Source organism: Fulmarus glacialis, unplaced genomic scaffold (assembly GCF_000690835.1).
Source record: "Fulmarus glacialis isolate BGI_N327 unplaced genomic scaffold, ASM69083v1 scaffold4921, whole genome shotgun sequence".
Lineage (NCBI taxonomy): Eukaryota > Metazoa > Chordata > Aves > Procellariiformes > Procellariidae > Fulmarus > Fulmarus glacialis.
This window is the reverse complement of record NW_009190745.1, coordinates 30,511-48,376: the sequence shown is the minus strand read 5'-3', so window position 1 is coordinate 48,376 and position 17,866 is coordinate 30,511. Positions and strand designations below refer to the sequence as shown.

At 35.5% G+C, this 17,866-nt stretch overlaps 1 protein-coding gene across 1 annotated transcript in view; it reads right to left on the bottom strand.

Moving 5' to 3' along the window:
- Positions 1–17,866, bottom strand: part of SLC4A10 (solute carrier family 4, sodium bicarbonate transporter, member 10) — a gene marked incomplete at its 5' end in the record, with an annotated part of 86,001 nt that overhangs the window by 37,729 nt on the left and 30,406 nt on the right. The window contains 3 exons of the mRNA XM_009586387.1: positions 256–343; positions 2,166–2,323; positions 6,840–6,928. Coding sequence (XP_009584682.1) covers positions 256–343; positions 2,166–2,323; positions 6,840–6,928 — 335 coding nt within the window. The remainder of the gene's footprint in view (positions 1–255; positions 344–2,165; positions 2,324–6,839; positions 6,929–17,866) is intronic.

Sequence of the window (17,866 nt, the reverse complement as noted above, 5' to 3'; positions counted from 1 at the left end):
CCACTGGAATGTAACTGTGTAAAATGCAATCTTCTCAGTGAAGATATCCTTGCATGTGATTGTTTCTCATTTTCTTATCTCCTTATGGCAGCATAATCTGGGCTGTTACAGAATCATGAAATGAACTAGAATGCTATTTGTGCATCATCAGTATGATTAGCCTCATTTCATCTGCACGATCCCACGTTGGAGATTCCCTATTACTCCTCTTCAGTCAGTACAAAATGACTAAAACCAAGCCATGAATAAAAATACCTCATCTGTCATTAGTGTTGCAATTGATCTTCCAATCTCATGGTATTGTTGCCCTTTACCCAGTGGTCCAAGAAGAATAAACAAAAATCTGCAAATAAAAGATAAATAAAAAAATTGTAAAGGATAGATGGTTGAAATTAAGTATACATACTACAGAAATACTTACTTAAAAATTGAACTAGAAGAACCTCTAAGACAAATATTATATATAATCTCCTTCAAGATCCTCACACTTGCATTTAAACATGAAGCTCTGGTTAGAAAAAAAGTGAAAATAACTTCCAAAAATATATCATAAGCTTCACAGTCAGACTTGACTGAGACAATCAAAACCTCCTTACATAACAAACCTTATCTTACATAATAAATATATGCAATTATAATCTATGTACAGAACACATTAACATTAATTTATTTAATTCTGTTAATTCAACAGAATCAACTATTTTATGGTAGTGCTATTATTGCAATATTGGGGAAGTTAAATTACCCCGAATAAAAATAATTTTTAAATCGTTCTTACTCCCATTAAGGCTCTAGAAAGCCTCTACTCTAGGCTTGGGGCTAGTAAGGTTCTATAAAATGCAGAGGATAGATTCAAATGAAATAACTGAAGTTCTCAGTTTTGCTAAAATGCAAAAGACAATTTTTTGACTAACTTTTTTTTTTTTTTTTAAATAAACATTTTGCAGAAATTCTTAATTATCCTAATTTTTAATTATTTAATCTTTTGGCCAAAAATCAAGACAGCTTTTGTTTTACTTTTGGTGGCTTTTTTTGTGGGAAGTTGGGGGAGGTTACGAGGAAGGGCTTCAGAAGTTTTTTTTAAAGCCAGCTCAGTCCCTCAATGTTCCTTATATACATGCAAAAATTAGAAAAGACAAAAAAGGTCATATCCAAAGTAAATACAACTTAAAGAAAATTTTATACTGTTTATCTGACTAGGAGCAAAGATCTGAGTCTCAGCATTGCATTTCTTCATAGTATAACACTCCCTCCTGAGTGTCACAAACAACTGGAATACAATACTGGCTCTTGTCAGAATTCTGCTTTTATAGAAACTAAAAGAGGGAAGGGGAAAGAGAGACAGAATATGTGTACAAACATATGAATAAGTACAAAAAAAAGTGAGAGACTGCAATAATAATTAAGTGAGTGAACTCAGATATGGGAGAATCACTTTGGAGTTTTGATCTGAATCAACCCCAGCAGGAAACAATATATCTGCAGATCTATTTAAATGCTTTCTATTTGACTACAAAGTCTACTTTAGACATTTTTTTAAAATTCCTCATAATTTGTTCTCAGAACCAAAGTACTTCATCAGAAAAAGTTTCAACTTAGAAAAAATTAATCTAATAAAAATTCATGGTTAAAAGTCACATTCACTACCATGCAACTATCTACGAAGCAACTTTTAGAGGAGCGTGATATTTACAGCATGTTCTTCGTCCATGTGCTATCCCTAGTCAAACAAATCACATAGTTTGTTTTTTCCCTTTACTCAATTCCTTCTTCTTTTTTTTTTTTCTGGAGATAATTACACAGTATCACACAAGTAGTTTCAATTCCAGATGAAATATTCTAAGGAGCTCAATATTTCACCTTGGTATTTCATCTGCAGTATTACTAGTTTCTATAGGATAAACTGCATGTTGTAACCTAACAAGCTATCATTTCTACTTCTGCGAAGAATGATTGCCTGCACACACAAACAGCATGTTTCTGCATATATACCCATACATCATTTAAAGGATGACTACGAAGATGTCTCTAAGAGATATCTTTGTTAAAGAAAGTTAAAGAAAGAACCAAATTCATAATTCAATAAATGACAAAGTTGAAGGTCACATCACCCTGTCTCCACAAGGTGCTCAGAAAAACATGAAGAGAAATAAATCCAATTCTACCTTGTTGGAATCGGAACTTCAGCTAGTCCCGTAAGCAGCACTGCAGGAGATAACCTAACAAAAGCAACAACCGCACGGTCCAGGAACTCTAGTTCACCAACTAAGATGTTTGATGCTTCAGCTCCAGGTGGTATTTTTTTCATGAAGTGTAGGTCAACCTGGGAAAAGTACATTAAATTACAACCTAAAAGCTATTCACAAGGATTTTTTCCCCCTGATTTGTTGACAGAGACTTTCCGGTCACTGCACTATAATCTTAGTTATTTCAATTATACAGTTTCTATTATTCTTGGCTGTTGAATAATTTTAAATAAAAATGTTTCTCAAAACCAAACAACTGGTCTTTCATTATTTGACTAATTTTTCTTGGAAACATAAAGTACTGCAGAATTAATTTATAAAGACAACAAATCACATTCAAAATCTTGTTAAGAATATATTATTAATTTCATAGTAATTCTTTTTATCAATAATCATAACAGCATCAATAATTCATAACAGAAGCAATAAGTCTAACAGTAGAAGAAATGAAGACACTTTATTTTTCCATAATAACAACTCTGGAAATCATGAATTCATAATTCATAGTTGCTGTATTATAATCTCAATGAGAAGAAGAACAGGTTCCACTACACGTAATTTTCCTTCTACTACTCTAAGTGAGATGTATTTTTGTTTTCGGATTTAGCGGAAGACAGTTCCCTTCTGCTGAAAATAACAGAAAATAAGCTATGACCATGATTGTCTCAAGAGTAAACTGAAAGAACAAAGCAGAATAAAAACTTTGGAGTTTTAAGGCAGTGATGTTGACTTTTGCAGGGACGGTAGGAAAAAACAGAGAAACAGCTTCATCATGACGTTGCTACATAAGCTCAAGGTATTTGCGTAGGAATGTGTTCATTTGTATTTATTTCCTCGGTATCAGTCTAGAGTTTACTCTGTAACAAAGATCGACACGGAGTAATAGAGTATATAATGTATGTTTGATTTCATTATGCACCAGTATTGTCTACATTTCAAAATGCAGGAATTTTGTCATTTGCTTTCCTTTTATTAATCTAAACACAACAACAGCAACCAAATCCAATATAAACTGTTAAAGTGGACCATTTTAATGTCTATCTTACAGCCATCTGTCAGTACTAGTTTGCACAGTTTTTGGTAATATTTAGAAAATTGTTTTCTTGCAAATGGCTCTGGCACTAAATCAGAATTCAGATATAACACAGTTGCCTGTGTAATGAAATCTTATTTCACTGAGATCACAAAGAGATGTCTAATGCTACCCTAAGCTAATCTAGAATGATGACCAAACACCTCACAAAGTTAAACGAGCATCAAATCAACCTGGAAGGTTGGAGACCAAGTACTTTTTCAAGGTAAAGTATCCGTGAGATAAATTCTATTCCCCACTCAAGTCACAAAATAACTCTTCAGGGTTAAATACAAAACCCAAACAGATTCACCTTGCACCTAGTTTTGGTGTCGTAGGTCATTTATAGTTGAGAGAAAGGAAGTAGTCTTTCAGGAACATAGCAATGTGCATTCTGTACCGATTTTACCTTGTGAATGGATTTAATATTTAATAACTAATGTCTCATGTACAACATGCTACAGTTGTCACCTTAAGGTCCCACTACGATACAGATCACAGGATCAATATTCAAATCTGAATGAAACATTCAGCCTCCTGTCTACCAGAAAGTATTTCCAGGTATGTTTCCTGTACTGTTTATCAGCTTAAGATTCCAAGATCTTCTAGGTAGTGAACAGAGCCACAGTTAAAAGGAAAGTAGCTGGCAGAGAAGCATCAAACTGGGCAAGTGCATCCAAACCCCAGGTGTTGCTTCCGCTACATAACGAGTGCGGACGTGGTCCTGGAGTGAATTTGGGGCAATGGTAGAAGCTACATCCTTCGAATGCTTCATCTAACCTATCCATTATACATCTCTTATCCCAAGAGGTCTTTAGCTGGAGAGACTTCATGTGCATCTTAATCTGCACCCTAACCTGAGCCACATTCATGACCTGGCACTAAATAGTCCCAGTAAGCTCTGATTAAACATAAAATTAAATAACTAATGTGGAGGCCATTCCCTTCCAGGGCAACTCAAGGACCGAAAAGAGTGGTGGGGGCCTCCCCCAGAACCAAACATAAATTGACATGAAGACAAACAGAAAATACCCAACATCACTTCTTAGGAAAGCCATGACACAGATTCATCAAATTTATTTATAAGCAGAGCCAACCAGTATTCAAAAACAAGTCAATTATTTCACACGGTGTTTGAAAGACCAAACTCTGTCAGTATGGGACTGGAGTTTGATTCAGAAATACTGTTTCCATGTGGAGTGTAGGAACGTTGCCATGAGAAGGGATGCGGGTGCAGTCTCTTTATGCATTTCGTATTTCAGGACAACTAGGGTTCCCTTCAGCCTCTGGCATAAGAAGCAGAGACCAACCAGATGCAGTTGTTAAACTGCCATCCCCATCCTGCTCAGACACAGGATAAAGTGGTGCTGTGACAGATCACCTCCATATCACTCCTGGAATACAAAGTCCTCGTGGTGTCCCCAGAGGAAGAGGAGTGACACATTTACAAGTACAAACATCAGAAACTACATCTCCCTCTCTGTGCTACTGAAGTAACATTCAAGACAGCTTTTAGTGTCGTGTCTCACATTATTCATAAATAGATACCAATACAATCAGTCTCAGTGCTGCATTCAGATTAAGTCAGCTTTTTGAATCAACTCCAAAATTTGGAATATTAGAAGTAGACCAAGGGAGATAGATTAGCAAGGAGAGAATATGTGAGGTAGTCAAATGCGCTTTTTTGTAGAAGATAAATGAAATTAATATGTGGAACAAAATTAGAGCAAGAAATCACAATACTCAAGAGAAAATCAGTGTACTGCTCTACTTTCCTCTCAATCTGTGCATATAATTCCAATTATAACCATTTGGAGTTATTGCAATAGCACATTTCAAGGGGAAATTGTACTTTACTTATGCATCTTCAAAAGGATAAATGGATCTATCTAAAGGCAGTCAAAAACATATTTGGATTACAATCCTTTACTGTTATTTCATTCCTGCAAACAAAAGTTGTTCCTTTCATATTCCTGACATGCTTGCTGGTATCTAACACTGCTGAGGCTAGCCAAAAGATGACATGTGATCTCTTCTCAGGCCAGTTTAAATAGGAAGAGCTCTTTCAATCAGCAAAGCTACAGCACTACAAGAATAGTGAGTGAATGTTCAAATGATGCAGCCTCCATTCTTGTTTACTACAAACATCATGCAGCTAGGTAACAGACTGGGATTTTGATCCTGCAACACTCAAAGCAACTGGGGAAACGTGCAAGAAAAGCACTAAAGAAAGTCATGTCGTTCCCTTTGGGTTGTTATGAGCTTCACCTCTGCACAGCTTAATTTTGAATAGACAGCTTTATTTATAATTGATATCCTTTACAAGATTTTACATCTTGATATTAGAACACTTGCCAAAACAATTAGTTTTAGTTAACACTTTTAATATAAATATCAGGAAACCAAAATAATACTTGACTTTTTAAAGCATTATAATCTTAGTTTTAAATATTTTTCAAGTATTAGCATTAAATTTTTAACTTATCACTGTTTTAGATCTCCTTGCTACCTCTGTAGAAATGTGGTCCATAATATATCCCCAGCCAGCCTCCTTTCTTCTCACTGTCTTTGACAAAAAGATCTGTTTCCCATCTTTATTTCAGCCATATACCATTCCTAGTCTGGCACGTTCAGTCAAGAATTCAAATGATACAAATAGTTACTGCTGCTAGGAAATAAGTCTGGCACCAGATGGAGCAATCACATAACTCTACTTTTAGCTCAGTTGCACTAACATTAAGATTCAACAGACTCAAAGTGCTGTTCTGCAGAATTTTGGTTTAAATCACCTTTCTTCACTTACTCAACCTTTGTTGTATTAATGTGTCAGCTGAACTCATCTATCCCTGTCAGTCTGTCATCTGTATCTAATGTGACAGTTTGTTTTAGGTACAGACAGACTTCTTAAACAAATGAGGATTCTCCTTTACATTAAAGCTGAAAAGCTATTTGCTTTTCTTTGCTATCTAACATTGAACTGTCACTGCAATCTCCACTACTGAACAGTTAACATCTTTTGTGAAGTGTACTGAAATATCTTGGCTTGCCAGAAGAATTAAGTTATAGGTTTACAGAAACACATTCTGTTTGAGACATCTGGAATCCACGAGTTCAGGTTATATATATATAAGCAGTGTAGTTTGCATTCATGCATTACTTCTACAAAAAGTAAAAATCTGAGAGGTAAATCTGAATTATAAGAATTCTGAATTACTTTCCTACTTAGATAATTTTCTGTTAATTTGTAGAAGTTCCCTCTACAAATATACATCTATGATATTGTCACGCAATAAATTTATCTATGTTCTTAAACTGTGTTTTCCTGTTACCAGTAATTTATCAAGAAAATGAAAAATTCTTTTCTGTTATATACAAACTGTGTTGCAGTGCACACAAAACTTTAACGCTGAAGTAAAATTTGCACTTCACAGCTTTTCCTGATTCACATGGATTCATTTTATTTAAATTAAAAGATCTATTTGGTAGTCAGGAAGCTCTCTTCACCGTCAGTGAACACTTACCTTGCTAAAGTCAACAGTGCTGTTTTCTCTGCTCACATCATTTTTGTTTTCAATACAGGCTGGAGCAGACTGTGGGGAAACAATCTGACCTGCTAAAAAAAGTACGGTTATTACAGAATACTAACAATTACTTCTATAAATAAAGCAATATCTAATGAAATAGTTGTTAAAGAACTACATACATTTCATATCATATGTATATGAAGCATCTAAACATGGCATTTTAATTAAAGACTTACTTAGAATAACACAGTCTCAAAAGACATTTATCACAGTTGCAGTTAGGAATGGGAGAACGTAATTTATAAAATGTAAAAGATACTCTTGAATATTGGAAGACAAACTTTCTGTGCCAATTAAAGCTTACAATTTTTAAGGTATTACATTTGAGGGAAGCCCTGCATTCATATAGTTTTTGTAAGTCATTTGAGGAGCTGCCAATTTTGGGCAATATCTGTCTACAAGAATACTCCTCACTGAATAAAACAGGATTACTAATTTTCATAAATTTACTCGTGTGTAAGAATGTTCTGATTATAACAACAACTACAAAACCCAGCATAAAAGTGCTATAAAAATAGATGTATTGGAAATTAAGATTATTTAAAAACTCAGTATCGAACAATGTGATTATTGACATGTGTAAAACAAATACTTCAGCAAACGCATTTTCAAAAAATTCCAGTGAGGATTTAGGAAAGTATTTTATAGAAGTTTCAAAAATATGCCAAGATGACAAGAAGTATTTAAACACGCCTCAGTCTCATGTAAGCAAACAGTAAGCCTTGTGACCAACAAAATTTTGCCAATGAAAGCTCAAAAACACCCCAGGATTAAGTAACAAGTATATGACACATAAAGCGTATTTTTACTTAATGCCAACATTGCCCCTGTGCACTGCCAGAGGCCATCACACACACACACTGAGGGTGCGGGGCTGGCAGTAGGGCAGCACACAAACCCCACAGGGTGACAGGCCGTTCCCTGCTTGCCTTCACTCTTCCTCCCTCCCCGGCAGGGCAGGAGCTGTGCACAGCTCTGAACACCACAACAAAGCACAGGAAAAAGTACCAAATATATGAGCCAACTATCTCTTACTGCCCTAACACATACCCAGAAATAACTACTGAGTCCAACTGGCCCAGAGTCAGCATCTCATGCCCAGCATATATTTGTTTCCATAGCAAATAAAGTCTCTCATATGACTGAGAAATGATGATGTGAAAACATTGGTTCTGGTGAAAATCAACCTCAACTTGCACAGTAACAAAGACCATATGTTCATAATACTTGAAGACAGTCAGAAAGTCCTAAGCTAGGCACATTGTCTGGGCAATTCAAAAAGCCACGGTGTGTCCCTTCACACCGCTGTTACACACGCTTGCGGTCCAAGCATGCCCTCAGCCACAGGGAACAGAGCGCTTCGCAGGATCCAGTCTGAACAGGATGGGAGACTTGCACGAGTATCTCAACCATTGCCAAAATGCTAAAGTATCCAGCTTCTGTCACAGCTGAGCACTACAGTATCCCTGTCTAAATCTGGTCATGAATTCCCAGTTGAAACACTTGCTCAAGGAAAACGCTGGTTTTCATGAAAATCAACATCTCATTTTCCACTAGGCAAACCTCCCATGACACAAAACAGTTTTTAGACTCTTGTGCTGCATCCTGGTAGCATAGCCAGAGAGATTTCACTTTTTAAATCTTCTAAAAGAATCTTTTTTTCACTTTTTAAATGTTTTAAAATGTATTGCTAGAAATCTTATTATTAAATGTATCAATCTTAAAAATGTAAATATTTCCATTTTCTCTCTGATTCAAGACAAAGATCAAAACAAGAATAGAAATTAAGGCTTTTGTTCAGCACTATAGTGAAATAGAGAATGGCAAAAAACCAGACATGACAAGCATGTTAACCTAACCAAGTAGATAAAAATAAGTCAGGATTAGAATTTACATATGACAAGAATAAAGGATTGATTTCAGAAAGCAACATACTAATGTAACTTAAAGGAATTTACATTAAAAAACACTATTAATTCCTAAATGTCATAAGAGACAACTTTTGCAAATCGGAAGCCAGAAATTATTAAATATGCAAGATGCTTATAAACGGTCATTCAATTTGTCTGTTTTAATTAGAAATTAAAGAAAAATCACCGAGTTACATCATTGTTACACCATCACCTTTACACTATGTAACCCCATAAACTACTTCACATTGTCATTTTTTTCTGTATTGTTTATTTAGCAGTCTTAGAATTATTTTTACAGGAATCACCCTGTAGTATTACAACTATTAAAAATAATTCATATATAAATTTGATTTATGTACTATTTTGGAGATTTTAATAACATAACAAAAAAACCTTCCACTAATTCTAACAGAGAAGCCATAAAATGCTCAGGGAAAATTTCTGCCCTAACTTATTCCCAGAAAACTTTAAATCTAGTAATAGTAGACCTTCTTACCTCTTAATTTCTTCCTTTTAGACACTCCTCTATATTCTAGGATCTATATAAAGGGAAATACTTGTAATAATTACTCATACTAATATACATATTATGTTATAAAGATGTTACAGGAAAGCAACAGAAATAGTTCATTATCTTTCTGTTGCTAATTAGGGATTTACATTTATACTTCTTTTCCCTGGACCCTAAAATTCAAGAAAATGAGAGCAGGGATATCTGCCAGGGAGATAAAAATATTGACCAACAAAGGACTCGAAGCATGGACCACTTGTTAAAAATACTGAAGTTTTAACATCATAATTGGAGGTGTCAAAAGCAATTAGCATAACAAACCAAAGGCTAGCTTTTAAAAAATGGTGTCCACTTTTCTTTTAGGAGAAAAATATGTAAAAATATACATAGTAGGAAATAAAAGCCACAACCAGTAAGTATGTGAAGTTTGTAAGAATAGCATATGTTCTTTTTCTGTGCCAACAGAAGACCTCAAACTTTGATTTACCCATATGCTGGAGTAATCTGAAAGAATTACTCCAAGTTTTACCTTGAGGCAGTAAGAGATGTTTAAATAGCTCTACAACTTAAGACAGCTTTCTGGATCTTGGAACAAGAAGTTTGGTTTTTTTACTGTATTTTTTACTGTATTGAATAACAATCAAAGATACAAGGTAGGCAAGACAGGTAATTTCACTTTTCAGGTAATTTCACTTTTCACGTGATAGTCATGGGGAAAGTTTTTTAAAGAGCATCTTAAACACACTTTTCGTGTTTCTTATGCAACAATCAGTCAGTAAAATGCAAATCTGGAACTCAGTCTCCGTGTGGCCCTTCAACAGAAAAGCAAGACAAAAACGACTAGGTTTTGGAGAGATTTTTGCTCCTATACATATTTCTTTTGTTAAATGCCTATATATTTTGCACTAAATAGTAGGTAGATGCAGTGCTATGGTGGCCCTCTCCCTAGGAGCAGGACTGCAATGCTACATGGTTATTTTTATACTTGGTAGCTTCCTCTACTTCTGAGCTATGAAGCCACAAAAATTCATGAACTAATTTAATTTTGTGTATGATTTCACGTTGACTTAAAGGAGGTGTCTTTGGGGTAAATACTGTTAAGTGCATGAGCAATTCCCAATGTGGTAGGACCAAAAGCATACTGATGGCAACCTAGTGAACACTGGCATCGCCATGCTATGCTGGTTTTCCCATGTTGTTAAAAATACTCAGTTTGCTAAAGCATGTTGGCAACTATATATGTGCTTTATCTTCAAGCCACTTTTAATTTCAGCAACTGATTGTTTTCTCTGAATGAAGGACACAGTTATTGGCACCATGATGGTCCCATGAAGCAACAATCAGTTAAAGAGCTATGTGAATGAAGAGGGGAGCTGTGACATCTTACCTAGACTAAAACAAACAAACACAAAAAAAACCACCAAAAAAACCCACAAAAAAACATTTCCTCTCTAATTTCCACCAAAACGTCAACAGTCACCACCGCGTCAAACTGCCTCTGGAATACAAATACACTAAATCCCAAGTCTTCTCCAAATTTTATCTTTATAATATGGGAGCCTTCAAAGCACTCTGTGCAAAAGAAAAAACAAAACAAAACAAAACAAACAAACAAAAAAACCAAAAATAACACCAAACCCTAGCCAGGCTTTAAACATCTGCTCTGAGAAAAACACTTGCTATGGTTTATTACTTCTTTGAGTTGGCAATATGGGGTTTAGGCTGGTAAGTATGGTGAAGGCATAAACCATCAACTCCCTGTAAGACGGAATAAGAACAGCAACAGCCTTGCCATTTATTCAGCTCTTCCATGCCCTGTCCTTGCCAGTTACATTTCAGCTCTCTCAAGCAAAATGTTTATTTATACATTGTATGGGGTAAATACAGTATTTTATTTTTTAAGAGTGCAATGTAGTACTTTGAGTTCTTATAAATCTAAAGTTTAAAAGCCTTGATTTATCCTGCAGTCCATCTACATAAAGCATCTGAAGAGCTGCATTCTTTAAGAATTCATCAGAGAGCCATGGAGATTTTTTAAAGTATCAGTCAAACAAATGCACAATGTGGTATCATTGAAATATCCAGCCTACATACAAAGGAACTTAATACCTAACAGATAAAACCACACTAAAATGGATGTTAAGGCTTATCCATGTATTAAAAAGCCAATATCAGCACAGTTTTAAAAATTATATTTTAAATTAGTGTACATTAAAAATGAGCGTTTTTTTCAGATAATGTAAAGTTGCCAGAGCTTTGAATAGAGCAAGAGTTCACATAAAAAGTAGTCATGCAAAACCAAGCCACTTAAAAATCAAAATCCATCAAAATAAGGTCCATATTTGTTACACTAATAGAAGTTTGGATTTGCAGATAGAGCTCAGCATTTTGAGACTTAGTCCTGCCACACTGAAAAAAAAAAAAATAATCCCAGTAAATGAATGTCACATGCAACATACTCTTACTCCCTAAAATTTAAAGCTCAAGACATTTAACTGTGTATTGTATTTATTAATCAAAATCCAAGAGGTCTCCAGCATGCCACTGAAAAAAACTAAGAACAATGTATTCAGATACAAATCACAGTTAATGGAAACAAACTGGATGCAACTGACACATCAAAGGAAACTGAATGAGAAAAGAAGTTGCTTATTTTTCTAAACCATACAGATTTCTTCCCATTCAGAAGAAAAATCTGATTTGCAAGCCAGCTACAACAATCTTCAGGCTTTTCACTGAAACTAGTCACCAATTTTCCAAATTTAAATGGACACGCTTTCCAGATCAAAAATCAAGGATTGAAAAACAGTAAGTTTTCCTAAGTATATGGTAAAATTCTAATGTAACAGAGCAGTGATACCGTTATTGCAGGCTGAATTGCGTATGTGCTTTTACGCCTCTTGATGCATAACATTTTAAATTGGTGGAGAACCATGTCACTCCCATTGTACCTGTGTAAACAAGCAGATTTGGTGCTCGCTAATGATACATAATTTAAGAGGATGAGGAAGAAGTCACTTTACCTGTTTTTCTAATGCTAGGCCTGAATCTCAAGCATAATTCACATGAAGTCATGCAGTTTTAACTAAAAATGCTATGATTTGCAGTTTTACAAATTGATGTAAGAAAATGAACTTATAAAGAAATGGCACTTTTTTTTTCCCCAAAAACAACATAATTCCACACAAGCTTCTCTTAAGTGTGCCACAGCTGCTGACAAAGGCCTGAGGTATTTTTTAATCACTATAGCAAGAAGTTGCATGCTGCCAAGAAACTGAGATGAAGACATGGGTGTACATTTGAAATGATCTGAAGCCGAAGCAGAATAGGTATTTATACTACCTCTGAACCTTCAAGGAGTTTACAGAACCCAAAGGATAGGAGATGAGGAAGATACAGAGATGAGATGAGCCTGTTAGAGACAGACACAACAAAGACAGAGCAAAATAAAGAAATACAAAGATGAATGATACAGTTTTGTACTTATAGATTACACATTTTATCATGGGTACAAGGAAATGTGGAGGAGAAAGAATAAATATCAGATGAAAACGTTCGTAAATACAAGTTATATTTTAGTAATATAAAAACCTGTGGATAATACAAGTTGATTAAAATATATACATTTGAGAAGAATATAAAACAAGAAATAGAGCATTAGCTAATTTAAGATAGAATTAACTATCTTTGAGTTTGCCTTCTCTTCAAGGAAAGCAATCCACCTGATCCAGATCCAATACTGCCAGAAAACTTGGGTATATATATGGCATTCATTGTGACTTATTCCCAAAACAAAGGAACACGGTCATGTACCTAGGAATGCCTCCCTACTCTTTTCATATGGCTCCAAGTAATGCCTGTTTCTCTCCACACGGTACTATTGACATCAGAGTTTCACATGCTGTAAGCTAGCTCTGAGTTATGGCATAAATGCTTAACTCATGTTTAGGAGAGATTAGGAAACTCAGGAAAGTAACAAACACCATCACATAACTGGTAATCTAGACTTACTGGGATACTAAAGCATACTGTCCCACATTAGACACCCAAGCATAGTCTTAAATATCTCTGTGTGTGCTCATACTGCCATAAAACAATCAAGAAGTCCAAACCAGCCCATCATGCCAACTGAAATAACTGGAAAAAGGCTTGAAAAAGAATATGTCGAAATGAACTGCTCCAGCAGCTCATGCTGTTAAGTCTGAAGATCCCCAATTTAACATGCCATTGCTTTCTTCAAGCTCTTTGGCATATAGATAAACCTCTTCGTGGAATTTCAGAATTTCTCAAAATCAGAAATGATGTGTTGCGTAATGCAATTTTTACACTAATAACGTGTCTGTTCTGACATCAAGGGAGAAGAAGCAGTTATAAATGGCATACATATGGAACAGAAAACAGGCACAAGATCGTACTATTATGGATAAAGAACATTCCAGCAAAGTGCATAGAAATACAACTTACAAGTCACTTATCCTGCCATGCTCCTCTCTCCTAGTTCCTTCCTCTTTGTCTTTAATCAGTAAAAGGTCTGTTAGATCTCATTACATATATATACAGACACACGCGCACGCATACTCTGAAGTCTAGACTAAGTGAAATAAACAGTCAAAAAACCCAAAGTGTTTACATGATGAAAACTTCTTTTCCTAACTACATTTCCGTCAAATCAGCTACTTTTCCATGCCATGCACGCTTAAATTCTGAATTGCAGAACCCTTTATAAAAGGGGAGAGGCTTATGAAATTATTTTAGCATTCCTCTAACAATGGAAAGGTGCGGTATATTTGCAATTGTCTTTGGCTTTTTAGACCACGTCATAGGAATTTACAGACGCAGCTCTCCAGTATCAGAGTGAAAAACCTATTGATCTCAATAAAAATAGGTTAAATTGCTTTACAAATTAAGATGATTTACTAATGACAAAGATTCATATTTTTACCTACCTTTTACAGTGTTTATGCTAAAATTACTTGCCACCCTCTATTTTGGGTATTCAGTGTCAAATTAGACTTAAAAAAAAAAAAAAAAAAATCTTCCTGCTCTTATGCCAAATTTGACTGTCGGTTTTTATTGGAACATCAAAAGCAGGCTTTTAATTCTCACAGTTTTGATGCTTAATGAAAAGTGAAAGTTAAACACAGCATGGCAGCATTAAAAATGCATGGTAAATCCATAGCACCCTGACATCTTAGCCCTGCAAAGGATGTGAAGAAAAGCCATTGTAAACAAAAGATAATACTACTAAATACAAAGCAAATTAATTAGATGGTCTGACAGACTCTTAAAACAAAGAAAAAATGGAGGGAGAACATACGTACAACTATCTTCCAGCAAAGATATCACAGTGGTCTGTCAGCAGCACAGCCATATATTGAATTTAAGTTTATGTCTTCATTTTCAGACTTTGCTCCTGAGTATCTGGAAATTGATACATTGATAAGCTAGCATAGTCAAGAACTTGGACAAAGAAGGGGTTCTGCATCCTCAGCTGTACCACATAACCCAGATGGCAAGAACTTATGGCTCTGAACCACCTATTTTACAAACTACAGACTGCTAAGGATTGTTATCAGTTAAACTGTCTACATTAAACCCAAATTTAACCAAACTGAGAATTTCCTTTTGTGCAGAAAAAGTGTCCAAGTTCTCCCACCTCATTTCAACAGGGACAAATAAGTGGCCCTTCTAAAGCTCCTGGCACTTGCTGTTCCTGAAAACTCTGATCTCTGATAGGGGTGAACTGAGCTGTAAGCTCATCAGTAGTACCTGAGATGATCTCTTTTTCTCCCTGCAGTCTTCTAGGAATTAAGCTTCTCATCCAGAAGGTAAAAGCAATAATAAAATATTTTACTATTTTAATGCATTTTTTGTATTAAAAAGAGAGGACAATACTGCTACTGTTGGCAACATATGGAACGTTTTACATTCATACATTCTACGCAATGTTGTGCACAGAAAGTGGGAATAAGCAAACTAAAACGATGCCTTGATTGCATTTTACCAGGTTTTCCCTCAGGAAACAAAGATGTGTCTCACAGCACGCTCTTGACAATAATACATGTTGTTTATATCCCTTAACTTTGCTTTCTTTTACACATATTTGGCTGATTTTTCTTTTGCTTTCACCTGATCCAAAGTTATATTTTAACAAATCATTTTTCTATTATTATGAGAAGCTTGTACAGACGCTCCATGGCAATCTAAAAAGAAATATATAGGTGCAGTGAGCATAACACTGTAGCTGTACTCTAGAATTTGGGTCATGAGGCAACAGCGGAAGAAAATGATCAGAAACCTTGCTGCTACCCCTGGTCAAGCTTCTAAGGACAGCAGAGTTCCTGAAAGCTGAGCATTTCAGTGTAGATTCCTGCATAATTTACACACCACGTAATATGGCAAGTTACCCAGGGTAAAGAAATAACTAAGACTATGCCAGAGGAGGTAGCAGTCAGTGTGCCTGAAATTAGGCAGCTCTCCAGAATCATCTCTTTCCCCACTGCTTTAATCCTGGAGTATTGGGGCAATAATTGCCACTCAAGACCATGAGCTGCCTATTTGCTGTTGCCTTGAAAAGGGAAAAAAAGGTGATTCTTTCTAAAAACCAAAAACTTAGACTGGATTTTCCTCTTCTAAAGCTAATACTAATTTTAGTACAATTCAGGCAATAAAATAAGATTCAGACTTTTTAATGTAACAGGGTAATGGATGGTAAGAGAGAAACTTAAAATAACTCCTCTTTGCTTTATCACAGAGCCATCATCTATTTTGAAGAGGTCAATGCAGGAAACTGCCCAAATGTGCATTAGCACTTAAAGGATGCAAGCAGAAGAGCAATGCTTCAAACTGATTAAAAGACATCTGTGTCCAAAAAGACTAGGTCTGGAACTCTTTACTGTAATTTAGATAAAAAACTGATTTACCTTCGTATAAATGTTCCTAAAATTATTTAATTTGTGTTGTTTATGGTGCATTTAACTTAATTTAAATTAACATAGTGAAAGCGACTAAGTGATTTTTTTAACCAGGGGTTAGAGTGCTCTGAGGCATCTCTACATATGCACGTGAACTGGAATTCAGTAGTTTTTCATCTTGCAAAATAAGCCCAGACAAATGAAAACCTACAGGTTTTCAGGATGTGTCTCCCTGCTTACAGGATCACTTAACCACTGAGTATATAAAATTAGTGTGTTTAATATGGACTTAGATGCTGTCCTGATCAGAATCTATTTTTTGGGGAATTAGAGATATGAAGGTTCCCAGAAGAAACTTAGGCAAAAGTGAGATGTTTCTGGAGTGAATTACTGCATCAGTTCCACTAAGAGACACAGAAAGTTACTGAAACTGAGCTTATGATACTTTCACAGTTTGCCCTGAGAGGTCTTTTTAAGGACATCTACTGCTTATTTGTTATTTAGGATCTAGTTCAAAAAGCTTATGAAATGCAAGCTGCCATCTTGCATCCTGTGGAAACTGAGGAATAGGAACATTATAGCATTAACTTTCTTAAGAATCTCCTGAATATTTGTTTAAATTCATCAGCAAGAGTTGCATAAATCAACAGGGAAGTTGCCTTAAAAAGGATGGACAATCATCCTACTTACTTTTACTCTTGTGCATCCATCTAAATAAACACACACATCTTAATAAACATTATTTTTTCCTTACTCTTAAAATGATATTTTGGCATAATTAATATGTTTCTATTTAATATCCTCTTCAGATGGAATTGTATGTTGCCTTTTAGGTCTGAGAGTCTTCCCCAGGGAAGCAGCTAGATTTAGAAGTACCTATTAAAACTTTATGTGGCAATGATTGAAACAAAATGTCCTTCCTTGAAACCAAAGTTAATCTTTATACCAACAGCCACATCTTTCCAGATCAGCCGCAGTACCGCTCTTTCCCCTTCTGCCCTATGCCTCACAGCATGCAGCTGCCTCTTGCACCCTGCACCTTCCCTGTGCCACGGCTGTTTCCTCACTCCCCACTTCCCAGGGTGACAGGCGAGCTCAGTAGGGCTCTGAACCACAGAGACAGCAGAAGGGACTGAGATTTCACTAAAGCTAAGGTGATTTCTGGAATGAGAATCACTATAGTCCAATGGTGTTCAGACAAAAATGTTGTGGGTATTGTGATGATACTGGATACAGAGGCTCAGTAATTCTGCAACATATAATTCTAGTGAATTAATAGTAAACATTTGCAAAATTTGGCTGCAAGTTTCACAACACAGGCCTGTGTTTATGTAAATAAGGAAGGGGCAATAAAAAATGATCTTTCATTATGAACAACAGTACAGCTTATAAAGGCTTCTGTAAAAGCAAGAAAGAAAAAAGTTAAGCCAATGTTTTACTGTTTCACTCTGCAAACGTGCTTTCTCATTTTCATGAACATGATTTTCCAAAAAGTGATTTTCTGAAAGAACAAGGTACAGTTCTTGCGGCATCTCTCCAACAGCGTCATCTTGAAAACGTTTTTCTCATTTCCAACCCCTCAAACTCAACTATGAAATCTGAAGCACCAATTGAACACTAGCTAAT